Genomic DNA, 27,175 nt, shown 5'->3' on the forward strand with positions numbered 1-27,175 from the left:
AATATTATATATAACAATGAAAAATATATGAATAAGGAGACTCATACCTAGTTTCTTATGCCGAGCCCTCAGAAAAATTAAGCTGTGGATTATTATTAAAATAAGAACTATTTTTAAATACATATATGAATAAATGTGTAAAATAACTAATCTAAAAGGATTGTTATATAACAAATGTTACCTTTTGCTAAATAAACGGTTTAAAATAATTTATGTGTGGGAACAGTTCCAAAACAGCACCAGTGAATTCGATATTCATCTTAAAAATGGGAACAGTTCAATATTGCTAAATTAGAGATGGGTCAAGCGCATGGATCAAACACAATTGATACATATACCAAAGTTCCATAACTAATTTCGAAAATCGGCCATCTCTAGCAAGCACATTTTGCAATTTCCATAAATTATTGTGTTTTTCTAACGATTCCGCCGAGGAAATGTACGAACTGAAGACCCTGCTGCCGCAATTCGACATCAAGCTGCCCACCTGCATGTATCCGCTGAAGAATGTAAGCCTGGCGGCGGATTCGCTGGCCAGTTCGTCCTCCTCATCCGCATCCGCGTCCACATCATCATGCGTAAGTTGACTTACCAGGCCAGCCAGCAATTGGTCAGGATGGCAAGGACAGTGAAAAACAACGAATATCATCAACGCCATCCATTCCATTTCCGCATGTGTGATCCTTGCCAGAAATTGGAGGCCAGCAGAAGCAGCAAAACAAGCCGAAACGCAGCCACATGTGCACTTGATTTGGACTCTTTAGGCCGACAAATACAGCAGCTGCTAAAGGTTAAGACCACCAAACAACTACAGCCACTAAAAATATGCGAAATTCTATTTATAAAACCACCGACTAACCAAACAAAACCAGAAAAAGAAAAACAATGCATCCACGCTCCGTTTTGTGTTGCCTGCTCTCTGTTCTTGTTGCCTTGGCCAATGGATCACTGTGGCCAGTCCCCTAAACACATCCTTCTTTCGTTACCCATTTCCAGGACGACACGGCATCGGTGGCTGCGCGCCAGGAGAAAGTGCTCAGGCAGCTGGAGGAGCTCAAGGAGCAGCTGGGACAGATCCGTAAAGGACTCGGGGTGTGTGGCAAGACCTTCCAGCACACGACTGCCTTCCAAAATGGTGGCTTAAAGGAGGTGAGAACTGAAGAACCGAAATAAAGTCAGTACTCGGGCTTAAACTATGTATTTAACTTCATTTAAAATGTTGCAACAAAATAACTAGGAGCTAGTTTAAAAACGCTTTGTTAGTTGTATCTTATAAGTTTAAGTATTAGGTATTTTGTCGTTAACAAAATTATAATAAGCGGAAAAACTTTATGAAAAAACTTTTTGGCAGAACTTTCTTATGTCATCTGTTCTGCTGAACTCGTAATATACAACCATATTTCAATTTAAATTAAGTTATATGCCAAAACAGGTAAATTACACCAATTTACTATAATTTACGTCAGCTAACTTAAGCTGAAACCCTAAAATAACGGGGTAAAAATATATACATATTTAATATATACATATATATATATAAATTTTTTTTTTTATAAACAATTTAGGGCCAAAATTTAGGTCAAAAATAAATATTTTTATTTTCTCCAAAAAATGTATATTGGTTATTTCTTTGGATAATTACTAGATTGAACATTACTTTAACGAAAGATATAGTGGTCACTGCGAAACGTCTTTTTTGAGAGGAGCTCCCGGAAATCAGCCGTAGCCCCTTTCCAAATAAATATTTTTACTAATACTTAACAATCATACAGTTAAAAGAGCTTTTATATAAGTAAATTTACAAGTTTTCTCAATTAAAATTCTGGAAAATGCAACGTTTTCTTTCTTTCTTTCTATCAACTAGTTCCAAGATATTTTGTATGGTACACCTTTTCAAAATTTTATTAAAAATCTTTAATGACAAATAACAATAATATGAATATACATGAATGTATATATATAAGATCATAATATATAACACATAAACTTCCCGTTTTTATTATCTACCAGGTGCCCCTGCAGGATGTAGTCATCAATGGTCATCCCAATTTCATACCTTACGCCTTGTTGGCCTTGAAGAATGCTTGGCGGGATCTGTACACTATTGAAGTGAAGACCTTTACACACTCCACAATGGCTGATATTGGCCCAGCAGCTCGGGAATTCGAGGCCAATTTGGCTAAGGTGACCGTGAACCCCGCTCTGCCCAAGATTAATGTAACGCTCATCTGGAAAAACTGTACGTACCTCTCTTTAATGAAAACTTTCTGATTTTAAAACCTTGGTTTTGATCTCCTCGCAGGCGAACACACCGAGATGATCAGCTCGCCCACCATGTACGTGCCCATTTACGGGGAGGTGAACATCATCCGCTATCTGGGTCGTGTGGGTCCGGCCGAATATCGTTACGAGGGCTCTCCCCTTTGCAATGAGATCGATCTCGTCCTGGACATTTGCTATCAACTGCTGCGCTGCAGCACGCACAAAACGCAGGTGGCAATGGTGCGATTGCTGGACAAGCGGCTGCAGCAACAGCAGTATTTCGGCGGATCCCAGATGTCGGTGGCCGATATCGGAGTCTATAGCTCGCTGATACGCATGCCCGCTATAACCGATAAGGATCTGACGCCGGCGCTTTTGGCGTGGCGGAAACGGGCGAAGCTCGTGGCTCAAATTTAAACAATTTTATCGACAAAGGCGAACAAATAAATTATTCAAATAAAAGAATGAGAAATTTGATATTTAATAGACTATTTCTCTTACAAAATAAAATAATTTAAAATGAAAAATGTTTACTTGAACCGTGTTTACACAACTTTAACAAGGTCAAACTAAAAATAGATTTTAAAACATACTTGTGCTTAAAATAATAAGTGCAAAACAAAAAGTCATTAAAAACTAAAGCAACAGCTTAACAAAATAATTGCGTAATTTATTATCTATTTAAAAAGCAAACCAAAAATTATAAAAAATATATTAAAGAATTGAGTAATTTGTTCTGTTTTTAAAAAGCAACCCAAAATACTATTTCTTATTCACAATTACGCGAGCCAGCCCCAACGGATTAAAAGGCCATCAATTTTTTTCAGTAATTTTATTTGGCTTATTTATCTTTGTTGCAAATCTGTTACTGTTTATACAATGCGGTTCTTCGTTTCTATATTGCAATTGTTGGTTTTTAACTTACTCTGTCAATTTTGCACTTAAAAATGGCTTAATTGCTAAGTTCCGTATTTGCTTTTATTCTTGAAATCCATTGATTGTTCATAATGTGTATGTTTTGCTGCTGTTTACCTTGATGCTCTCTGCCTGTCTGTATGTACGATAGGATTTCGTGTCTCGAGTTGGGACATTTGTATTTCGTTTTCGCTCATAAAAATGTGTGTATGTATATTTTTAAATTTTAATTTATACTTAGTACATATGCTGAATATATCATGTATATTGATAATCAGTTTCTGGTTGAGTTTCGTGTGTGATCGGTTTTTAATAGTTTGGTTTCATGTGCTATTAACTGTGTAAAAAGGATTTGGAGAAGTCCCTGAACTCTATTAATTGCTTGCCACAGGCTGGAAATTGAGTTTAGCCCGCTAGTACCAATAGCTTATACGAATCTTCTAAGTTATCAAAGTAAAATTGAGTAGGTAAAATCAGCTTAGGACCATCTTTCATTCTACCCTCGTATAAACTAGGTAAATAATTGTTTTCTCAGTTGTTCGGTTTAGTTTTGAAACTTTTATAATTAGCATTAATCATAGTAATAATGTTGGAGAAATGAAAAGGCGGTGGCTCGCCGCTTAGGGCAGGAGTGGGAGGAAAAGATGACGCGACTCTAGTCTGGCTGCATTATGTGGTCTCGCCCTTGCCGCTGTCGTCGGCGGATTCGGCATCATCCGCTCCGGCTGCGGCCGCCTCCCTGCCCAGCCCGTTGTTCTTGCACTTGCTGCTGGCGCCATTATTTTTGCTAATCGACGCCGTGGCACTGTCCTCCTCATCCTCGTCCTCATCCTCATCATCGTCGTCGTCCTCATCGAAATCATCGTCTGTGGGCAGATCGTCCTCCGTCTCCAGATCGAAATCATCATCGTAAAAGTTGGCATCCAGGCCCGATTCCGTTGTGGGCTTGCGCGTGGGCTTCAGGCAATAGTCCTCCAGGGTCATGGGCACCACAATGCCCTCCCGCTTGGCCTCAGCATTGGCGGCCAGGGCCTGTTTGCGTATGATGTTGGGGTACTCATTGTCCTTACCCTGAAATTAGTACGTCCTTATTAAAGGGCCAATAAGAGGGTGTAAATGTCTAGTATACGGACTTCTAGCGAGGCGTTTTATTCGTATAGTGCAGTTAAAGCTGACATAATTTGAAATTCTTCACAGCAATATCTACATTCAACTAGAGCAGAGTTTGGCTTACTAATAACTTCGTAATATTGAAGTCATTCTAGGTTTTTTTTACTTTTTTATGATATTAGGGCAACTTTTTGACTTTCATTAATCTTGCATAAGAACATAGAATCATGTTTTATTCATTTTTTTATGAGAAACCAAATTGAATGTGGTTACAATTTTTAAAAAAGTTAAATAAACAAATTTTTAAAATCAACGCGTTAATACTGAAGTAGTTTCTGAGCGATATAAAAAAATTAAATAAAAATAATTTAGTTAAACTAACGAAACGCAGTTCTCGCTTTCAAATTCGGAAGTCCGTATACTAGACATTTACTGCGACCAGAAGAGCCAGTCTAACCTGTGAGTCCCGCCATCGACGGTACATGACCGAGGCGTCTACGTTGGCCGGCGAGAATGTGTTGGGCTCGTTGAGCAGCGAGATCACCGACAGCAGGATGGTGCGCACGTTCTGCGTGGGATTCCAGCGCTCGCAGGGCAGCTCGCCGCTCTGCGGATCATCCACCGGCGGATGGAGAATGGATATGCAAAGATCCCCGTTCTCGTAGACATTCGGATGCCAGACCTTGGTCAGGAAGCGTATGGATGGCGGTGAGTAGGGATAGTCGTGCGGGAACTTCATGTGCGCCTTGAAGTAGCCGCCCTGGTACAGGGTATCCGGGGGCCCGAAGATGGCCACCTCCCATTCGAACAGATTGTCGTCGTTGATCAGCTTGACGCGGAATCCCTCGACTGGTTCCTCCTGCAGAGACTTGTACTCCATGGCCAGGGCCCGCACCGCCGAGCTGCTGGGCGTGGTCGTGGGGGCGGCGGAGGTGGATGACGAGGTGGCCAGGGATCCGGAGCCCGCCATCAATGTGGAGGACGATGTCGCATGCTGCGATGTGGAGGCGGCGGTGGTCATTTGTTCACCCAGTTGCAGTTGTTGCCGTGCTCTGCCAAAGAAAAAGTTTTCCCATCAAGGAAACATATAAATATTTGCTTGTTAAATGGGTAACTACTATTTCTGTGCCCGCGAGTGTCTATGTGCAGGGTCAATATCTTGCTGCCTGCTGATGAATTCAAGGTGAGCACGTCACAAAAGCGATGACTGTTCGCCTTTGAGCTTGCTAAACTGAAAAATTTGGTCTAATTCCTGGATATCTGATATACGGGTAGAAAAACATATATATTTGTCGTTTTGAAAATGGAAAACTATTTTTGCTCTTGACGTTACTCTTGATTTTGTTGTTGTTACTTTCACAGCAGACAACACAAAATGAATTACCCATTGCCAACGCAAATGTGAGTGGAAAACGGATTTTTATATTTCAACGTCAACTTTAGCTTCGTACGTACTTGTGTAGCCAAGAGTTTTTGCCGAATTTCACGCGTTTTTAATGATTTTTGTTATTGTTGTTTGACTTGCAACAATTTCACTTTACAAAACAAAAACCAGGGATGCCAGGGATGGCAACTTTGAACACAGCCGCTGAGAAGGTGACGTTTGCGCATGTTCTCAGGGATAACGAATGTGACGTCACAAGCTTCTGGTTTTCAGCGAGGTTCGATTCAAGCTGATAGGTTAAGATACAAAAACATTTATTAAAGTACAATATTTAATTATACAGAACGGAATAAAGTTTTATTTGTGTTTATTTAATACGATGGAAGCAATATATATTAAATATATTTTTAAGTAAATTAAAGTATTTTTTAAAAGCCTTATATTAATCTCAAACTCGTAAAGTATTTAGAAAATTGTTTTAATTTTTAAAACTCTCGGAATTTTTATGTTTTGTTTAGTGCAGCCCTTATACTCTTACCTGTCGTCTACCACCTTCTAATTTATGCATGCTGCAAGGATTGGTTTCAAAACATCGATAACATATTTGATAAGGGGATTCCGTAAGTAAATTATCTGCTTCATAAAATTTGATATTTGATTTACAATGCTATGTATTTATTATACCGGTTCACTTGCTTAGATCAAGTTATTGGTTTTATGCCCACTTTCCACACAGTCCATCCGTTGGAAACGGTTGGAAATTTCAACAAGTGTGAAACTCCGATTTCCACAGAGCACATCCACCTTTCACCTTCCGATTTCAGCTGATCTGAACAGCTGTGGCTCGTCAAAACGTAAACAAAGCCAAACCGGAGTTTCACTTTTTTCAAAAATCTCAAAGGTATTCCAAGGATGGACTGCGTTCGAACAGGGCTTCACTGCAAAAACAAAATCCGTCAAATTTCAACGGCGGACTAACTGGGAAGTTTTTGGAACGGCAAAACCTTATCCCTTCAACGGATGGTGGAAGGTGGATGGATCTCTGTTGAAATAGGCTATTATTGGTTTTAGCGACTCCCATTCATAAATTTAGTTAACGAATTGCACCCTGGGTAGTTGAAGATTATAAGTTTGTCAAATTCTCTGGAGTAAATTTTATACATCGGCTTTTATATTATTTTTACATTGATAGTTTTCAAAGAAAAAAAGTGATATCTTAGTATTATGTGCGTTTGGCCAAAAGTGTAAAATACAAAATAAAATAGTAGAGTACCCTTAACATGTAATTTATTTTGGCTGTATTTAGGTATTTGCTACGGCCATTTTGGTATATTCTCCTAAGCCTCTGGTATTTGGCGACGCTCACTAGACGGTCACACTCCGTTCATAATATACAGCGAAAAAAGTCGTGCGTGCGGGCGAACGCCACAAAATAATTAAACACTCCCCGAATAACACAACTAAACTAGTGCAAAACTAACCGACAGTGTGCGCCAAACTCCGCGTTTTCGATGTAATTAAACAGAATCCTAGAGTCGTGCGTTTAATTCAGCAAGCTGAGCAGTAAAACAGCAAAAGCAAAGCTCCGAGGCGTTGGCCAAAAAGAAGAAAAGCGAAAAAAGAAACGAAGAAACGCAGTGGAAAAGGGAGACGCGAAAGAAAAAAAATGCATACAGAAGGAGTGGTGGCGATTTTTTAATCAAAGCTGGCAGAAAAACAAAGGTTGTGGCGTTTCAAATAAGACTCAAAAATAGGATAAAAAAATATACGAATTAAATTTCAATTCCTGTGTTAAGAGCTAGCGAAGCAACTAACATTCCAGTTAAGTGAACATGTTTTTGGCCAGCATAAAACCATAAAATCTGCCGAGCACATTTTCCCCCGCTCGTGAAACCTCGCACACATATACACACCCACACACGCACGCATAGGAAAATCGCGAGAAAACCGCGTGAAAAACCATGTCCAGCTGGGCAGAACGCGTCCATAGGCGTGCCGCGGATTTGGGCAACGTGGTGACCTCTTGCGGCCACCCCGCCACCGCCCCGGCCTATCCGTATCGCCTGGAAAAGGTCAAATTCGGGGTGCCACTGGAAGAGGTCTGCAAGCACAACAACAACATTCCCGGACCCCTGCTCGTCCTGATCCTCAAGCTGAACAAGGAGTCCCCACATCGTCGGGATGTATTTCGCGCCCCCGGACATCAGGGCGCTATGAAGAAGCTCATCCACTTCCTGCAGGCCGGACGACTGGTGAACGTGGACAACTATTCGGTGTTCACCATCGCCAGCGTTCTCAAGAAGTTCCTGCGCAAGATCCCCAATGGAATATTCGGGCGCAGCGGCGAAATGGAGCTATTCGCCATCAACGATCTGCAGAACGAAGTCGAGCAAACGGAGCGACTGCACAGGTGAGTCCAAATAAGGTGGCCATTCGGCACTATGAGGCTCCTTTAAATAGCACCAGAAATTCGAGAGGGATCATCTCGGTTATCAATGAAAGTGACCAAACCGTGATTCAGTCATTTCAGACATTCCATTGTCAAAAAAGTTGGGGTTTTCGTTGTAAAGAAACACTTTGTTCTGAATGCTTTTCAAAAAATATCGCGATGAATACGTCTTAAATTATTTCCTTAAAGAATTTAAGAAAACAACATCAGAAATCTAATGTGTGAATGACTAGTCGATGAATAAATCTACTTGGACATTCCATTGATAACAATCGTGTTTTTTGTATTTACTTTAAACAATAATTGAGCATTCATTTAAAATGATGCTTATTTTGAATCAAACTTGTAATACGAAAAAACGGGGGCAAGAACTTCAAATAAAATATAATTAACCTTGCTTGCTTTCTTATGATATGTAAGTTTTTAACTAATTTAAACTTCAAATCACACTAAATTTGGAAAACGTCTTTAAAACTAATGGACATAGACAATTTATTAGGCTTCAGTGAAATCATTACAGTATCCATAAATTCTCCAAAGGCATTTTAATATATTTTCACCAAACAAATAGTGTTCGACAACATCATAAATTAATGGAAGACAAGTGAAAAGAATTATTATTCGGGATGTATTACCTGGAAAATTAGTATTCAGTTCGTGTGCTAGACTACAAGAATTTATTCAATGTACTCCTGCAAAAGGTATTATTAATTCGACTAGACGTACATATGTATATTCCAAGTTCTGAATTTAACAATATAAATTTGGTTAAACGTCTGTGAACAATCGGGGAAACCATGTTCATATAATTAGAAATTTATTCGTCTTTTAAATTCAAGTGTATATGAACTTTGCTTAGCTTCTTTTCTTGTTTTATGAACTATTATTTTAACCGCAGGTGTTCGGCATACACATAGATGTTTGTTTTTTTGTTGTAGTGTAACTAGCTTGCGGTAAACTTGCTGAACCGGATCTTTAGATGTATATAGATGTAGATGTAGATTCGGTTGCAGCCTCAAGAATCTTCAGGGGGAGTTAATTCACTGGAAAGCCTGCCTCTTGCTGTTTTTATTGCCTACGCTCTTGCTGTTGTTGTTATATTGCCTTTGTTGTTGTTGCATGTCACTTGTTGACACATTTGTGTGGATTTTCACCAATTTTCACTTGAGCGTTAAGCGTTCGCTTAACCCTTAGATGTGCCAGGCAATTTACATAATTTGTGCGGCAGCAGAAAAAGCAAGCAACAAATGTTTGGTTTTATAATAAACAGTATTACTTGCAAATATTGAACCAACGTATAGTACTGATGGTTTATGTTGTTTATTATAAGACATTTTCTGTATTAAAAATCAAGATAGTACTTTACACATACTTACAAACATCCTTTGTAGGTTGCCTTTTTTAAGGTATAAAAAAATTACATATCTAAAATGTAATTAAAAATTATAAATTTTGTTTATAGATGATGGTTTACTTGTAACAAGATATTTACTATAACCTTCCCCACACCAAATTGAAATTCAGAAAGGAACTGGCTGTTAAATTATAATTTAAAATTGTGCCAGATTATAAAAATTATCAAAAATAAAGACAGAAAAATTAAGATATATGAACTGCAAATCTTCAAATTGTGACAAAGTATTTATTGATCGGCAGCAAACTCACCCAAGTTTAACTTATAAAATTGTGACTGTAGGTATATAATTTATTCCTCTTTTCGCTGATTCATTGCTTAGCCTTGTATGGGTTTAAAGAAACTTTGAAGTGTAAACAGAAGTCGCTGAAAGGGTTAAGCTTGGATTTTTTGATTTGCTGATGGTTAACTCTCGGTTGTTGTTTGTTTTTTTCTGCAATCGATTTCTAACCATCTGAATTAGAGCATAAAGCGTGGGCCAACACACAGAAAAAGAAACCCGCAAACGCAGGCTCAATTAAAAGTAAACGAAATATTTAGCTGCTGCAACTTGCGATTGTTTTTTGTCCGTTCTTCTTTTTCACAAAGTGAGAGGCCTGCAGTAATTAAGAAATCGAACATTTACAGCCGATCGATTGCAATTGACAGCCAGAAATGATTTGTCTATTTGGGCTTCCTCTGGCGGTTGGTTAACTTGCTAAACATTCGCCTGATTGAGATGGATTGGGATTGGGGGATGCTACTGCGTCAGCAGATCTATTGGTTACATTAAATCCCGAACACCGAACACTGATCGCTTAACGCTAAATGTGCGTGTAAACAAATAACGTCAGCAATAAAACATAAATTAAAAACTTCTACATGCGTAGAAATCGACCGCCAAATTATTTTCATTTCGCGTTAGGCTTTTCGGGGAAAGATGGGTTGGAAAACGAAAATTTTCAGTTTGGCAACCTGTGCGTTTGTGCACAGCAGCGGTTGAGAAAATAGCAGGTGTTTTGTTTAAAAAAAAATCAATAATGTTCAAAAGACTTTAAACCAAAGAAAAAAAATTTCAAATGTTATTGTTCATAAAGTGTTTTTTTTTGCTCTTCTTGAAACATACAATTGATTAAGTTGACAACATAACATTCATATAAAATAATTTATTAAAACAATGATCTGAGCATGATTTTTTTCCTTTCAATTGTGCTCCTAATAATTTGGAGACAATTTATGTTCTATATATTTTCATTTAATCTTGAAAATGTTGTTGAATGTTTTGTAATCGTGATAACTATTTTACTGACCGCCACTGTGTGTATGTGTAAACTTTTCAAACCTGTACAATTATATACACATTTATTGTAATTGTTGCTGCTGCTGCTTTTCGATACTTTTGTTTATTTACTTTTTGGGGCAGGCGCAACAGCAACAACAAGAGCAGGAGCAACAACTACAGCAACAAAAATAACATTGGGCAATCACAGTCGAATCAAATCAAACAAAATGCCCGAAAATAGCGCCTCTGCCGAAAGAAACAACACCAATACCTTTATAAATAGACACGCGTTGGAAACTTTGTATCAATTAAACGTAAACGCGAAAAATACAAAAAGAGTGAGAGGGGGCGAAAGAGAGAGAATGCTCAATTCCATCAGTTGGCACATCGTTTGTGTTTGTGTATTTTCCAGCTGCTGGCTTTTTTGTTGTCTTTGTTGCTGTTATTGCAGCGCATCGACGTCATTGTTGCACGTTTTTGCAATAGTCTAAATATACTTACATATAAATGAATTGTGTATTGTTTTTCCCGCTGTTTTGTTTTGTGTAAATTACAAACATAGCAAAAAGGAGAACAAAAATTAAGAAAGCAGCTGCTGGAAGAGAGTGCTATTAATGCTTTCTCTCTCTCCCAATTTCTCTTTCTTAAGATAGTCCTGTTATTCGCAACTTGTTGCCTGGCTGAAAAAAGCTTTTGTGAGCTTTTTTCAACGCCTGTTGCTTTTTGTTTTACTTTTATTTACATACATATACAGTCATTTCTTCAACTCCCTTACAAAAAGTCCTGAAAAAAGATACTTTGACCTATTTATTTTTTGTTTGAAACGAATAATTATGACATGTTTGTAAAATTTTACATTTTTTATATTAATTTAATGAAAGGTCAAATTTGACCAGAAATATTAAATGGAAGGTTATAAAAGTGTTCACTTCATCTTGTTTTTATTGACTAAGAGCAAAATGTATTATCTCAAACGTTTTTGTAAAGGGTTTTAACAGCAATATTTTATGTAAATTAATGTAAAAATTGAATTTGGTTTTTTAATTTTTATATTGATTTAAAAATCGGTTATTGCCCTACTTTGCAAAGAAAATTAAACCCCTACGGAAAAACGATCTTAAATCAGATTTTCTGCCCGATCAGCTGCCATATGCCATCTGCTCATTTTGCCTTTCTTTCTTTCATTTTTCTATATTCTCCTTTCGTTTGCCCTTTCTTCAATTACGCACACTATTCTGCTTCTTCTTAGTCGCTGGCCATAGTTAATAGGCTATTTACACAATTGCCTGCTGGACAATTGTTGGTGGCATAGGAGGGAATACTGACTGCTGCGAATACTGATAAGTGCAGAATAAAGCGAGGAGCAGAAGGAATGAGAATTTGCCCGCTTTTGTTGGTCTAGACAAACAAACGGCAAAAACTGCAGTGCAAAAACGACAAAGCCGCATTGTCCCAAATGGCATTACCAACAACAATAACAACAACAACAGCAACATCGTTCTTGTCTATATGTCCATAAGCCATCAACGTCATCCAATGTCTGGAAGGGCCCTCCCCCTTCCCCCGCCCACTTCCAGACGACTGAGATTCGCTTCCTGATTATAATATATGGTTATTCAGAGGCAAGGTATTGTTTTCTCTTTTTTATCGGTTTTTCGGTCGGGGTTGCACAAAACAAAAGATTTACGGATGGATACGCAGTAGTAGTTACACCACCCAGAAAGCATGCAAAACTAATTTTTTGGAATTAACAATTTCTTAACAGATGCCTTTTAGTTGTTCTTTCACAAATTGTTAAACTACGTTTTTAGCTTTAAGCATCAGGATTTAAACTGTTTTTTCGTGATACATTTGTGAAAAAAATTTGTTCTGATTTTTCTAAAAAATCAACTGCTGTGGTATTGCCTGTAATTAAAAATGTATGAGTGATTAGATAATTTATCAATCTTAATCATTACTATGTATTGGTTATTTGGGTTTATCTTTGTGGGGTTGCTAATCTCTGCTTGTTTCTTTGACTGCCACCTCAGAAGTATCCATTCGAATTTGACTTTGCATAAATATAAACTCGAAACTGCCGTCGACGTAGGTGAACAGCAATGCCAAACAAAACCAATAAATGTTAAATAAAGCGAACACAACAAAAATGTACTTATAAACATACGAAAAGCGCGGAAACTTACGTCAGTGGACCGGACCGTCTGTATTTCTTTTCCTCAAGGGTTCTCTTGGGTTCGCACTTTTCCCTCAGTGAATCGCCCTGAACGTTGAACGATGAACAAGCGAACTGCAGACGGCGTAGTCACTAAAAACATATGGCGGATATACACTGGCCACCAGGGAATCGATTCCCTTGGGAGTCATGCTTTTATCCGAAAATTGGTTCAGTTTTATAAAGAATTTTGGATGAAAGTCGTCTCATGTGTTCATTTTCAGCTTTTATAATCTTTTATAAGGGTATGTAGTGCTGTAAGTAAAACAGTTTGAAAAACAATTAACTGAAATAGATAAAAGTCCAACGAAATTCAGTGAACTTAATATGCAATTGTTTTCTTTATTTCCTAAATAATGAAAATGTTATATAAAATGTTGTTTTGATAATTTCTTACAACGGAGGGCAGACAACTTATTATCGGCGGTTTGTGATTGATCACCGAGATATATAGACAGACAATCGGTTGTGGAGTGTAATCAGGGCATTGTCGTTAGCTTGGTTGGTGGGTCATAGTCGTCATCCATCGCATATCGTGATGTTTGCACTTAGTACATGTATGTTGAAAACTGCTTTTTATTATCGTGCACTCGTAGTTGTTGGTGCGAGTATTGCTTTTGCTCGGTTCATTATTATGACGTATTGTCTTTTGTATTGTGCCGACCGACCAACTACAACAGACGACATAAAAACTTGCTGCCGCTGTGGTTATGTTTTCGCATCTGTTAAACGAACACAAAGGCGGTGGCTGCCACTTCATCCAACTGACTCTCGGATCTCTAACTTATACACAGAACATTTCAAAAAAATTTCTTAATGGCAATTTAAAGTCCTCCTTAAAATAAACTAATATTAATAATAATAATGTGGAAACTGTTAAAAGGCATGACTAGATTGGATATTGAAAATTATGATCAGATAATATCTGAACAAACTTTATTCTTTCTGTGTAGTTGATTCCCCAGCCTCGAAACTTGGGCGTGGATGTGAACAGAAGATGTAGATTGAGCTTGCCTTGCCGCAATGAATATTGATGCTGTTGCAGAAAGACAGAAAAAACAGAGGGGGGCTTAAAGATATAAGAGATATGGGCAGCATAATTATAAAACTGACCGATCCGGCCTGCTTAGTAGGCAAAAAATGTTGCCGAGGTGATAAGCGATCGCGAGATACATACACATTTTTTTTTTATATCTATATTCCTAGAGATGCGTAATTCTCTTAACACTCCGGACTATCATTAAACTTATTTGTTTATGACCTAATGTAAATGAGTCATTAAGAAAGACGACCACATCAATTGATCCACATATTGTTTGTTTTATTGGCGCATTCTCATGGTTACATGATATATAAAAACTGACCAGTATTTATCTGTCGATTATCTTAAGCTTGTGAAAATTGATGTAAGACAGTGAGACATCAGTTGGTTAGTAGCGGATATGATTTTTTTTTCAGAGTTTATAGTTTTAAAGTTTATATTTATAAAAAAGGGCTAGCTAGCTGTAAATCAAAATCATAATTTTTTCACTGTTTTACAACTGTAGTAGATAATTATACATGAGTGTATAAGTGTATTTCAATTATTCACAAGTGTATACGTGCATTTGATTGAAAGATATACTTTGTTTATATGCCCATCTTATTTATAAATAGTAACTTTTTAATTCCCAGGCTAGCGGGTGTCAATAACTGGCTTTCTTTATAAAAAAAAGGCTGACTTAAAATCGTATAATAATTCGTTTTTATTAATGTTAATGTTTGACTATTACGGACGTCTTATTTTTTTAAAGTGATTTCATACGTCTTTTGGTTTATAATAACAATTCAATGGAGTTACATTTTTTATGGTTATTATCTATTCTTAATTGCAAGCAAGCTTATATTCAAGACATAATTATTTTGTTTACTCCTGACTGGCTTGTAATGTGCTTCCCTACATACATTCCTCAGCAGAACCTTTGAATGTTGCAGTATTTATATGCTATCAGTCAGTTGAATTCCATAAACTATATGCATATATGCATTTGTTCATTAATGTAAAACAGTTCTGTATATGCAGCGCAATGCAAGGAAACTCAATTATCTTGTGTGTGATATTTCACTTATCACTTACACAGACCTCGACAGTCGGCATAATTCACTCACTTGACTTACTACTCCGAACAACTGAAGCCGCGGCTCAGATCTCCTCTCGAAAGTGTCACAAAAGAGTTGGGTTGGTGGGAATATCGAGAAACTGGTTTCTCTGTAGGGCAGAGCATCGCATCTTCCGAGACTTCTCATACGTAACGAACTGAAAACAAATCGCAGATCTGCAGACACATATAATATTGTGATAAAAAACTGTTACAAATGCGGCAAAATACAAAAAAACAAATGAGAGAAAAACGAAGCGAATAATAAACTTTACACAAAATTGTCCGACATATTTCATTTTTATGAATGAAAAAAAAAAGCTGCCAACGGCGCAGGGCAAATAAACCAAGTTAACAATAAATGAAAATGATTCATCTAAATAATATGACGAGTTGTGGCTGACTGTCAATGAAGAATACGCAGAAGCTACGCATGGCAAATACTTAAATATATAAAAATCGGAAACTATTTAGCACCGATTCGTGGAAACGTATGCTAATGCTTGTGCCGATTTTGTTATTGTCTCTATTTGTGTCTCTTTTTGTTTGGCCTATTGATTATGTAAATGAGGGGAATAAAAACAGCCTGATATGGCGCATGCGCAACGCGATTATATAAGGTAATCCACAGACCCTAATGGACCGTCGATTCCGAGCGAGTCCATCAGTCACGAAGCACAGTTGAAAAAAGGTAGAAATCATCAAATGATAAAGTAAACAATAAACCACAATTACTCATACCATTAAGGTACTTATGTTTTGGGATCGTAGGGTTTCGGGAACTCAGTTCGGTTCAGTGATATTGCTTATCTCTCCAATATCGACAGACGTAAACACTTGTTCCGCTTTCAGTTGTTGTTGTTGTTGTGTTGTTGTTGTGGTTTCTGCGGTTGGTGTTTATGTTTTTTTTACAGCATTCCTCGTAATTATTGCAATTAATAAACGATTTGTACGCATTCCGCTTTATGGGCGTTACCCGACGCCAAAACAATCAAAAACTAAATGACTAGTAATTGATAATCGTTATCAGGCGGCAAAATTTAGCCAAGAGTTCGAGGTGATCATTAGCTTTTCCCTCTACTATCATTTTGGCCCCCAAGGAGTTCAATGAAGAAGCCGCAACATGTGTAGTTCTAAATTCGTATCGATAAGATAAGAATTGCTCCTTTTTATTTTATTTTGGCATAAACTTTTTCAGCGTCACGTTTGCTTTTCGTTTTTATTTACAATGCAATGGTTGTTTGATTAGGGGTTACTATAGAGTTTGTTTGGCTTGGGTTGGGTTGGGTCTGGTGGCATTGCTTAGGTTGTTCACTTCCCCCTATTTACCCACTTGTAGATGAGCAAACACATTGAGAGATATCAATGAACTAATGAACCTGGGAACTCGACTAAACCTTGACCAACGATAACCCCAGAAAGGTTCAGATGCTACTTTTTAAATGCCCTTGATAAGAATATTTAATTGCAGAACTATTTCCCACCTGAAGGTATAAAGAAAATGTCATGAATCAACAGCAATAAAATAAATCATTTGGTATTTTAAATGCTTAATAGCTGGCCCGCTTTAAATCCCCTAAGTATATATAATTTATGTGCACATATGTCTTTGATCGACATTTTATTTTTATTAAATAGTTTGTTGAATATAATGATCAGCCCATTTAAAAATAAGTTACAGCTTTGACAATTTTGATGTTTAATGATTTCTTTTAACATTTCTGTTCTGTTCTAAGCATTTATTTTGCTCTTGTTTATTTATATTTTCATACTTTTTTGTATGTTTAAAAGACCATTTCGTGTTCCAAGAAAAGTGTGCTCATCGTGGTGTTGGTTTTCTCCAACATATTATAGAGTAATATGTTGTGTGGGTAATTTACAGCATTTAAGGTTCCCACCTCTCACTTTACCACTTTGGATTTCTCCATTTGTGACAGTTCATGCGGGTTCCATCATCGTATAAATTGCTGTTGACTTTTTTTTTCACTTTAATTAACTGAGACTTGAGACTTCTCAATACTTTTCTTTAATTTTTGAAAAGCCTATCGGTGCACTTCCCTTCCGAACCGAGATATTCATTCTAAATGCAACACTTATCGCCCTAAGTTGTCGTTTCTCTCGTTAGTCTGTTTTTCTTTCTCCTCGGGGCAATTCACACCACATCTGAAAATAAAAAATAGAGCCAGACAGCCATCGCATTATAGTATAGTTCATTGTCAAGCGATTTTAGCCCCCACTTCGCCATCTCCTCCTCCGTTTATTGTTGGATCTTGGAGTTTTCACTTTTTAAGCGCCAGCTTTGGAGAGATGCCGCGGAGAGTGTTGCTTTTAAAGCATTAATTGATTGAGTTGAGTTTTTTTTTTTCGTATGCTCCTTGCTTGGCTTGTCTGTTGTGTGTTGGCTTTTGGTGCTGGCTTTGGTTTGGTTAGGTTTTTTTTTTTCGGGTTTGTTTTTGGTTTTGGTTAGCTACCTCTATCAAGTTGTGTAATGTGGACGCTTAGGAGGTTGCCAACCAGTTTTTCTTCTTCCCCTGCCAAAGTCACCGGGCTGCAGCTGGCGGTCCCGCAGACTTGACTTAACCATTTGCTTCGAAAAACCATTAGGCACGCCAAAATGAAATGAAAGTGTGAACAGAGGAGCTGCTCTGACTTTCTTTGCCGGCGCGGCTAGGCGATGATTTGGATGGGTAACCGGCGGACACCAGTAGTTCAGCTGAGAATGAGTCAGTGCACTTCTGTAATGGTCATAAAAACAACTACCATGACTAACAATTGCCCTGCCAGCTCAACTCGCTCAGGCCATTTATTTCGCTATGATAACAGATCTTTACAAATATTTATCAGTTTAACAATCAACAACCATCACCTGCACTTATACAAATTTTGAAATGTTTTTCTAAATTTGAAAAGGGCATAATAAACGAAATTTAAATAACTTATAAAATAGTCCTTAATTTATTTAAAATGTTTGTGGTGTTCCAAAATAAGAAACAAATATGTTTTATAAAAATCCAAATTTGGTCCAAATTAGAAAAATTTGCCAATATGGTTTCTGCGTTAAAATATTCAAAGTATGATAACTATAAATAAGTCAAAAATTAGGATATCCCCAAAAACGTTTAATTAATATTAAATCTAAAATTATTGAATATACAGTTTTTAAATTTTAGGTTTATGATTTATTAAAACAAAAAAAATTACTTAAGTAAAAGGCCATATTTGCTTCCAAATTTTAATATTCCTAAAACTTTTATTAATAAAGTAAATAAATATTATGTTGAATGGTTAAAGGAAACCAATTCTTTCAAGCAGGAACTGGTTTAAACACAAAAATAAAGTAAACTTTTTCTTGGAGTGTACTTTTGATATCTCTAAGATTTATGTACCGACATTCTTTTTAAAGAACCTTTCTCTTTTCCCTCTTGCAGACTCTTCGGTTCGCTGCCGAAATACACACAGCATCTATTAGTTTTACTGTTCGGCACATTCCGGGTCATAGCGAGCAATGCGGCCCACGCCTCCACCGGAATGACCAGCGAGGCGCTGGGCGTGTCCGTGGCCCCCAGTTTCTTTCAATCCTGCGTCAGCGATGGCAAGACCGCTCGCATGGAGGATGTGCTCAAGTTTAAGGTGAGTTCGTCGCTGCTCTTTTCACGGCAGAACATTTTCAAAATGTGTTTCCTTGACTTTCAGGTCTCTACCAAGATCATGCAGAATATAATTGATAAGTTTGCCACACACGACATTTTTGGGCGTGATAACTACGAGTACTACGCCCGTGTCACAGGACGCATTCTCAAGGTGCAGGACGAGTGGATATGCAGCTTTCAGTATCCACCACCGCCACGTGGCAAGTTGGCTCAACAGAAATACGCATGTGAGTGGTGCAATAGGATGAAAGCATTCAATTTAATAATCTTTAATTTGGCAACCAAGAAGGCACTTGATAGTAGATTGTTTTAGATAGCCTAAATTAGCTTATATTAATAGTTTTTCAAAAGATAACAATTTAAAAGTTATAAAAAGCAGTGAAAGAGTTAATACTTTAAAATGATTAAGTGGGATATTAAAATTATACAAAATTAAAGAACCATAAATAGCATTAACCATGATAAATTGTTTGATTAAATAAGATAAACCTTTAGTTAATATTTAGAGTTTGAAAATATACAATGTATAACCACATTTAACCTAACAATTGCAGAAAAAGTTAAGCTAATTTTTTAATAGATTGTACTTCACAACCCAACGAGTCCATGAATTACATAAAAGGTTGACTCACTACGTGTAGTTAGTCCTTAATCGATTTATTGATTGGTTAAATAGCTTTCCAAACTGGGTCGAAATTGCTCACATTTTCTCTAGCTAATAACTTCTTATCGCTTTCCCCTTACAGTGCAACATTCTTTGGAGGCGGAGAAGACCTGGCTGCAGTGCCAATGCGAGCGTTGGGGCTTACGTGAGTATCTGAAAAGTGTTTACCTATCCGTAGATGTAGCTAGATGTATACTCTATTGTGCTTTGCTTCTGGAATCTCCACCTCTATTTACTCCACACTGTCCGATCTAATTTCTGTCTGTGAGTGTGTGTGTGTGGGGGAATGCGATCAATAAACATGTATCTGATACCCGATAAGCTCATCTCTGGTCATCTGGTGTCCCGAAAAGATAAGCCTAAGCCTAAGCCCCCACCCGCACCGCACCCCCATTCTATAGATTTGTGCTGCATGCCCAGTAGTTGTAGTAGTTTTGTACCCCCTCATTCCGACAAGTCATCCAAAATGCATTTGTTAACCCCCTGCCGACCTGTGTTTAGTGGCCCAGGAGGAGTCCCGCTCGACGCCCGCCCTGCTCACCAGTTCCAGTTCGGCGTTGGAGAACAGTGTCCTCTCGCTGGGCGTTTCGCCGGAGCACTCGTTCATCGAGAGCTGTGCCCGCCTCTCCGTTTCGCTGGAGGGACCTGGCATCTTCGCCATGACCTCCTCCCCGCTGCCGGCGAAGAGGAACGGCAATGGCAATGGCAATGGCAACGGCAACGGCAATGGTAATGCCACGGACTACGACTACGATGACTATGCCGACGACGATGAGGACAACGATGAGCTGGACGGAGTTCATGACTTTGGTGCCGAGTTGGAGATCAGCAGCATAGCCCCGCCGCAGGGAAGTCGCGGCATATATCGCCACAAGCAGCGGGCCCAGCAGCCACATCACTACCAACAACAACAGCAACAGCAGCAGTTGCAGCAGCAGGTACAGCCGCATCAGCGGGACTACGAGGACGACGACGACGAGGATGAGGATGAGATGACCTTTGTGAAGCGGCGCTATCGACAGAACAAAAAGAAACCGGCGCCGCCGAGCAGCAGCCAGCATCAGAGGCGGTTGCGCACGGGCACCAAGAGCCTGGACGGCGGAGGTGGAGGAGGAGGAGAAAGGCGTCCGAGCTTGGGATCGGTATCGGGATCGGGAGCACCAGTGGGAGCTCCGTCAGGAACATCGGCTGGCAATCCCACGCCGCCCAAGCTCAAGCAGCGAACCTGCAGCCGCTGCAATCGGGGCATACGACACAGCAGCTCATGCAGCTCCAACTCGGCCGGAGCAACTGGCTCCAACTGCGTCGGTGGCGGCAATGGCGGAGCTGGAACCGGAAATGGAGGAGGAGGAGGAGGAGCCGAGGGCGGCATGACCATGGAGGAGCTGAGGGCCGTCAACCGATATGCGGAGAGCACCAAGAGCCTCTCGTATCTGCCACAGGTGAGGGACGAGTTTATGCTGGGCTCACGCATTTCCGTTTGAGATATTGCGACCGTTGTGTAGAACGTACCATCTACTTATAGATCTAGATACTAGGTCTAACCCATTTGCAAATGCTCGAATTTCTTTTAAGTTTTGGTCTCTTTTTTCCAGGAAATGAAAAAGAATCAAGAACCAAGAATATATTAGTTTCTAAGTTTTACCTTTTTATTTCTTCCATTTTCTGTTGCGAATTTTCATTTATTGTAATTGAACTTTTTGTAATACCCTAATTTAATTTCCCTTGTTTCTTGTGTTTGAATTTTGTCAATTGGAAATGTTCTCTCCTCTAATCTCTATCACTCACTCCTACTTTGACTTTCTCTCAATCTCTCTTAACTCGAATCACATAGCAAATTGCTGAAAATTGTTTCATTTTTGGAAATGTTTGCCTAGTTTTTTCTAATATTTTCATAATCTAACCAAAACAAAACAAAATTTGCGCCTGCCAACGAAAATCAACTACTACTTACACAACAACAACAACAATCAACAACACATTTTGATATTATTGTAAGACATAAGAAATTGAAGAATCTACGTCCCCACACCCCTTACACGCCCCAAAACTGTACAAAAAGTACAACAAAATCAACATACTTCACCAAAACTCTGTACAAAAAAAGGACTAAAAACGGAGCAAAAGTTTAACTCATATTTTCTAATTTAAATTTTATGTTTATATTTTACTTTCATTTTTCATTTTAATTTTTGTTCAAACTTCTCTTACAAAGATAAACCAAACAAAAAAACATTAAAAACGAAAGCAACAAAATGTTAAACCATTTCAACAAAAACATAAAACATTTTATAAATACACTTTCTATGCCCCAAAGACCTATTTTCACTAAATAAAAAACGAGTGCTATATTATATTGCCACAAAACAAAACTAAACACCAAATTGCGTATTTAATAATCCAAAAAATCTTGGGAATGACCAACCTGAAAGCAATAAGAGAAGTTTTTCATCAATTGGATATAAGTTCGTCTTAGAAGATATTGTGGAAGTGTAAATATTTTTTAAGATTATGGTTGTATTTAGGTGATCGGAGAGATACTCAATATTGGATTAGTTATTACGAAAGAGGAGATAATTGACAGTTTACTTCAAATCAAAATTCATTTAAACAACTGGGGAAAATTTACTTATTAGAATCTTAATTTTTTAGACACATAATTTGATAGCCGAATTAACAAAATTTGGAAATTTATGGGGCCGTGGAATTTTTCCCTAGTCGAACTTATCCGGATCAAAAATAACTTGGATCGAGTAACGCAGAAGTATACAAATCTTTTCAATACCTCTTGACACCGTATAAAAACGTAGTTACCTATAGATGTAGCACACCATGTACACCTTAGTTATTATTTATTTAATGTTCTGAATCTTATCATTTGCTGTACAAAAAAAGTGTGGCATACCAGACATAAACTAGAACGATTTGTATCATAAGCTAACGATATGATTTCCTTTTGTTGTAATCGTTACTTTGTAATATATTTTTAGACACTTAAGCTACCCGAAAATATTGTTATCTGTGCACCACTTTGATTTGTTGTCGCTTGTGTTTGTCTTGTCTATGTAGCTTAGAAGCCTGCTTTTGTCTTGCTCTGTCTTGTCTTTGAGTTGTTTGCTGCACTCCGCATAATTATATGTAGTTAATACTTAACCGAATAACAATTAGTTGTTAAGCAAATCGAGAAAACACAAAAATACGAAAACATATTCATGCAAATACTACAAAACACGAGCCGAAAACCCACAATTGCATTTGTAATTAATCTTACTTTTTGTACGGAATTTATTCTTGAATGTTGTTTCCACCTCAAGATTAGCAATCAAAACGCTTGTTGGCGGTTTTTTCACTGAATGTTTCTACCTAATTATAATATGCTTGTTTCGAATATTGAGGGTATTCATGGTGATGTTAAGCTGGATCAAGGATCTTAAATTCTTCATGTCTACTTTTATGATGAACACCCTTGAATATCTTCTACATCATTTTGTATAATCTTGCACTTCTTCCACTGCGCTGATTTTGCTGCATTTTACATGTCACTAAACATATTGTTATTGTTAACCCGTTTTTATTTTGTCAACTTTTGTTTGTTTGATTTTAAATTTTTTGATTTCGCCTTTTAAATTTCTTAAATTAAGTGAATCAAGCAAAAATTACAGCTAGCTAAAAGAATTATTTCAATTGCGAAAAACTCTAATGCGATAATTTTGAATCCCCCCTCGTCTTTCCACCACCAACAACAACTACAACAACAACAACTACACGACAACAACATCAACCAACCAACCAATCTACCAAAAACCAAATAATTGCAATGAAAATATGTACGAACTGGAAAAAAAAAATGTGTTAGGTCCATGAACGCCAAACCGCACGCATGCGCACTCGCTCCGAATGGTTCCTGGGTCCCCGGGATGCGGTGGTCACGTTGCAATTGCCGGCGGACACGTGCAGCAATTGCTGCCTGGCCGCGGCCGCCGGGTATTTGGGCGGCGGCAGCACAAGGGACATGAGACAGGCTCAAACGGAAGGCGAGAGGAATCAGGCGGCGCTGCTCTACCACTTTTATCGCAGGCAGCAACAACAGCAACAACAGCAGCAGCAGGAGCAACACTTTGACGACATGATGGACACCGAGGACAGCTACGGACAGCAGAAGGAGCAGCAGCAGCAGCAGGAGCAGCAGCAACAGCAACAGATACATTCCAAGGGCCTCTTAAGGCCACCGCCCATGCAACATCAGCAGCAACATCAGCAACGTCGCCTCCTGCTGGACGTCAATTCGGGTAGTTATAATGCCGGACTAACTACGCTCACCACCACCACCAACAACACTAATTTCGGCGACGATCTGGCCTTCTATCTACACGAACCGCTCGACAACACATGCTACTACTCCAGTCATTGCTTGAGCCGGCTGCAACCGGTTGTTGTTGTCCAGGAGGAGCAGCGACTGGTGGAGGTTATCGACAGCGACGGGGATTCCCTGGATGGCGGTGGCCCACACACTTTGCTGGCCCACGAGTTGCAACAGCATGTGGAGCCCAGGCAGGCGGCCATGTTGCTGCTGCGACACTCTACGCCACAGCAGCAACATCGCAGCAGCAATGCCGCATCCCTGTACCAGTCCTTTGAGGTGACCTCCACCGATCTGTCCCACGGCAGCGACAACAACAACCGGGTCAGCCAAGACAACAGCACAGGCAGCAACAATAATAACCACAACAACTTTGCCACAGTCATTTTTAATGTTTTGGACTTTTTGTTTTGATAAAAAAAAAGAACAAAAGCGAGCTCTAAAGATCGGAATGATATGTCTTGTGTTTTGTAGCTACCAATTGCATCCAATCATGAATTTTGCTTATGTCCAACTAATGCTAAACATTTATATTTAAGGTCTTAGTTTATTTACGTTTTGTTAAAAGGAACTCAAAGTGTTTATCATGTGTACGTTTTAAGCTGGAATCAAAAGGGTATACCCAATTCGATATTAATAACCCCAACCAAGCATGATAAGCCAAGATTTCTTTGTTGCCACCACAAGCCCATTGGAATTTTGTTAAATTTACCATTTACCATTAACAATTTTTATTTTGTATTATTTTTGATTTAGCTATCAACTATATTAATTATTTATTTGTATTGTGTACTTTGCTCTCATTTGTCCATCTATTATTTTGCTTTGTAACAATAAACTTTTTTATTTATTTATACTGTGTATAACCAAAACCGAAAGATGTTGAAAGCTTTTTGTGTTGTTTTCCGTGTGTTACACTCTCGATCCACCACCAGACATGTGATACATGCATAATTACCTGTGTTGTACTTGTTGTTGTTTGATTTTGCGTACTAACCCCGAGTTTTGTGTGTTTTGTCCACATTTTGTTCATTTATTTGTTAACGTTATTGTGAGTTGTTGTCGTCGGAACGCCCACAAAGACGGTCAGCAGCTGCAACAACCACAGCAAACAACAGTAGTATGCCATATACTCGTATAACAACAAGAAAGCGCCTCCAGACCAACCACAAACCAACACCAACACCAACATTTATTTGCTACTCCACAACCTCCAAATGAAACAAAGTAACTCATCAGCAATATTATTTCTCCTCTTTTTCTTTGTCCCGATTTTATTCCCAAACCCGACTTTAGTTGGCAACATCCGTTTGAGTAACAGCGCCGAGTCCATTCAGTATGCAGCCCGACGACCGGTCGCCAGTCTTGGCCTCAACTCCGGCCTTGGAGGCGTCACTACCACCACCAGCACCCACAATCCCACCACCCGGCGGCTGCTCATCAGTGTGCCGCGCCAGTATCGATCCTCGCTGCGGCGCAACAAGGAGAAGCAGATCGGCGGCAATAGTCAGAGCAACAGTAGCAATAGCCTGGGCAGTGATCAGTTGACCGGCAATCCTGGAGCAGCTGCAGGATCGTCCGGTGTCGGTGTTCCGGTGCTGAACAAGCCCCTGCTGATGGTCGGTCTGCTACCAGGCGCCGAGCAGCCTCCGTCGGTGCGGAATTCCATTGCCGAGTGCGGCATCTCCACGCCGGATGCCATGGATGTGGGTGTGGAGTGCAGCACCACGCTGAGCTTCAAGCCGCCGCGGCTGTAACAAGGACAACCGTCAATTGAACCGAGAGCTGCAGATTCCCAGGACATCTGGCATAAAACTACTCTAGATTTAACCATTTTTAAGTGAAAACAATTTTTTAATACGTATACTTCCCACACAAACAAATACACAGAAAAACGGGGTATCGAATCGATCTCTGGAGAATTAAGGAAATCATATGTTAAAAAAAAAGTATAAAACTGGTTGGTGCAGCAGAAATCTTGCAGGAGGTCTGCTGAATGCTTAATCCACTTAGATACTTGAGCAGCCGCTGCACCGTTTACATCCAAGTTTATCTTTCAATAACCACTGATATTGTTAAATCTCTAGAAATTGCCGTGAGAACCCAAAAACATCATATATGTTAGGTTATGGTAAATATATGTATTTAATGTGTATAGCAAGAAAAGGCTGATTTTCTTTAGTTAAACAAACAAAACATAAAAAAAACCATAAAAAACGAACGAATTAAAAGAAGAAATGTACAACTTAAACTAACTATATAATGCAACAAATTGCCAAATTTTATTCATTTCGTTGTGTGAATTAGGTTGATTTTACTTTATGTTTTAGCCAAGAATCTCCTAAACTTAAACATTGTCAAGGTAAAAATAAACGAAGTTTTCACCTGATCGCAAACCGAAACAACGATACAAAAAATAGAAGAATTTCTTAGCTCTGTAACATCTGAACAATCCAACCAATCGATTTCAAGGCCGACTCTCTGTCTTTTTAAGAACCATTACAAAATACTACTTATAAGCTATCCGAAATTTAAACTAATCAAATGAACAGAGCCCCTTAAATGCAATCATAGACCCAAACTAACTACTACAGATTTACATTCATTTTTGATACAGACAAGTACAAAAGCAAAACTAAACAGAAACCAATCGAAAAACATGTAATATAAATTCAACATTATTCTTACAAAGATAAAAGCAACAAATCGTAGCATTTAATATATAGTTAAGCGTTTTCAAATTATACTTGTAATTGCGAACGGAAATCAATTTCTAATGATGTTATCGTTAATAGTGCTATGTGTACATACATTCGTGAATGTCTATGTGTCCAAAATATATATAATATGTATATTTACTACACGATATGCAAAAACAGCCCATCCCGCGGGGAATCAGAACTAAAAAAAGAAAACTAAAACAAACGAGGTAATTCCAATTTATATAGAAACCGATTTATCGATCCCTTAACGACTAGTTTTAAATAGTTCCAATCCAAGTATACGGTCTGCTGAAGGTCCCTTTGGACCCGAAGCAGATCTATTTCCACTGCCCCGTAATTTATAAAAGTTCTGTTTCCTCCTCATCCCAGACTTGGAGATTTTTCAGCCTAAATTGAAAAATTCTTTGCGAAGTTAGAGAACGAAACAATTTCCTCGCTGTGTTTTGCCACATTTGGTGTGTTTGTTAAATTAAATTTACATAATTAATCTTAACGTTAGCTAAGGAAATAAAAATAAAAAACTTATTTGGCCATTTCATACGTAGTATGAAACGCATCCATTAATTATAAAAACTAGTTCATAAAGCTCTGAATGTTGCCCAGAACATAGAAATAACAAATCCAAGAAACACC

The 27,175-nt window shown here is 38.4% G+C and overlaps 3 protein-coding genes across 13 annotated transcripts; 2 read left to right on the forward strand and 1 right to left on the reverse strand.

Annotated features, from left to right (window-relative positions):
• The first annotated feature begins 372 nt into the window (after nt 1–372).
• On the forward strand, nt 373–2,789 carry LOC128259832 (probable aminoacyl tRNA synthase complex-interacting multifunctional protein 2). Of its 2 annotated transcripts, XM_052992434.1 has the most exons (5): nt 373–578; nt 692–790; nt 997–1,149; nt 2,011–2,239; nt 2,303–2,789. In XM_052992434.1, the coding sequence occupies exons 1-5, from the start codon at nt 438–440 to the stop codon at nt 2,677–2,679; spliced, it is 999 nt and encodes a 332-aa protein (XP_052848394.1). In that variant the 5' UTR covers nt 373–437; the 3' UTR covers nt 2,680–2,789. The 2 variants fall into 2 exon arrangements, with proteins under 2 accessions (XP_052848394.1, XP_052848395.1); XM_052992435.1 differs by lacking the exon at nt 692–790.
• Nucleotides 2,790–3,720: 931 nt separating this feature from the next.
• Nucleotides 3,721–5,899, reverse strand: LOC128259833 (ubiquitin-conjugating enzyme E2 R2). Of its 4 annotated transcripts, none has more exons than XM_052992439.1 (3): nt 5,743–5,899; nt 4,745–5,339; nt 3,721–4,242 (listed from the first exon to the last, which is right to left on the reverse strand). In XM_052992439.1, exons 2-3 carry the CDS (start codon nt 5,306–5,308, stop codon nt 3,847–3,849), a joined length of 960 nt encoding a protein of 319 aa, XP_052848399.1. In that variant the 5' UTR covers nt 5,309–5,339; nt 5,743–5,899; the 3' UTR covers nt 3,721–3,846. The 4 variants fall into 4 exon arrangements, with proteins under 4 accessions (XP_052848399.1, XP_052848396.1, XP_052848398.1 ...); XM_052992436.1 differs by having other exon boundaries at nt 3,721–4,248; XM_052992438.1 differs by having other exon boundaries at nt 3,721–4,248; nt 5,672–5,864.
• Nucleotides 5,900–7,024: 1,125 nt separating this feature from the next.
• LOC128259817 (rho GTPase-activating protein 20) lies at nt 7,025–27,162 on the forward strand. 7 transcript variants are annotated; one of them, XM_052992409.1, is made up of 7 exons: nt 7,025–8,081; nt 18,574–18,775; nt 18,839–19,022; nt 19,542–19,604; nt 19,961–20,901; nt 23,316–23,748; nt 25,116–27,162. In XM_052992409.1, the coding sequence occupies exons 1-7, from the start codon at nt 7,633–7,635 to the stop codon at nt 25,574–25,576; spliced, it is 2,733 nt and encodes a 910-aa protein (XP_052848369.1). In that variant the 5' UTR covers nt 7,025–7,632; the 3' UTR covers nt 25,577–27,162. The 7 variants fall into 7 exon arrangements, with proteins under 7 accessions (XP_052848369.1, XP_052848368.1, XP_052848370.1 ...); XM_052992408.1 differs by lacking the exon at nt 25,116–27,162 and having other exon boundaries at nt 23,316–24,697; XM_052992410.1 differs by lacking the exons at nt 23,316–23,748; nt 25,116–27,162 and adding an exon at nt 22,112–23,309 and having other exon boundaries at nt 7,026–8,081.
• The last annotated feature ends 13 nt before the right edge of the window (nt 27,163–27,175 follow it).

This window comes from Drosophila gunungcola (genome assembly GCF_025200985.1).
Source record: "Drosophila gunungcola strain Sukarami chromosome 3L unlocalized genomic scaffold, Dgunungcola_SK_2 000009F, whole genome shotgun sequence".
Taxonomy (NCBI): Eukaryota; Metazoa; Arthropoda; class Insecta; order Diptera; family Drosophilidae; genus Drosophila; species Drosophila gunungcola.

What these genes read in the sequence shown, in the direction of transcription:
- LOC128259833 (XM_052992436.1), bottom strand. Translation starts at nt 5,308, where the DNA reads ATGACCACCGCCGCCTCCACATCGCAGCATGCGACATCGTCCTCCACA. An exon ending in GTCGATGGCGGGACTCACAG is followed by an intron (nt 4,249 to 4,744) that starts GTTAGACTGGCT and finishes TACTAATTTCAG; the next exon opens with GGTAAGGACAATGAGTACCC.
- LOC128259817 (XM_052992408.1), top strand. Translation starts at nt 7,633, where the DNA reads ATGTCCAGCTGGGCAGAACGCGTCCATAGGCGTGCCGCGGATTTGGGC. An exon ending in AGGATGTGCTCAAGTTTAAG is followed by an intron (nt 18,776 to 18,838) that starts GTGAGTTCGTCG and finishes CTTGACTTTCAG; the next exon opens with GTCTCTACCAAGATCATGCA. An exon ending in GCCTCTCGTATCTGCCACAG is followed by an intron (nt 20,902 to 23,315) that starts GTGAGGGACGAG and finishes AAAATGTGTTAG; the next exon opens with GTCCATGAACGCCAAACCGC.
- LOC128259832 (XM_052992434.1), top strand. Translation starts at nt 438, where the DNA reads ATGTACGAACTGAAGACCCTGCTGCCGCAATTCGACATCAAGCTGCCC. An exon ending in AAATACAGCAGCTGCTAAAG is followed by an intron (nt 791 to 996) that starts GTTAAGACCACC and finishes ACCCATTTCCAG; the next exon opens with GACGACACGGCATCGGTGGC. An exon ending in AAAATGGTGGCTTAAAGGAG is followed by an intron (nt 1,150 to 2,010) that starts GTGAGAACTGAA and finishes ATTATCTACCAG; the next exon opens with GTGCCCCTGCAGGATGTAGT.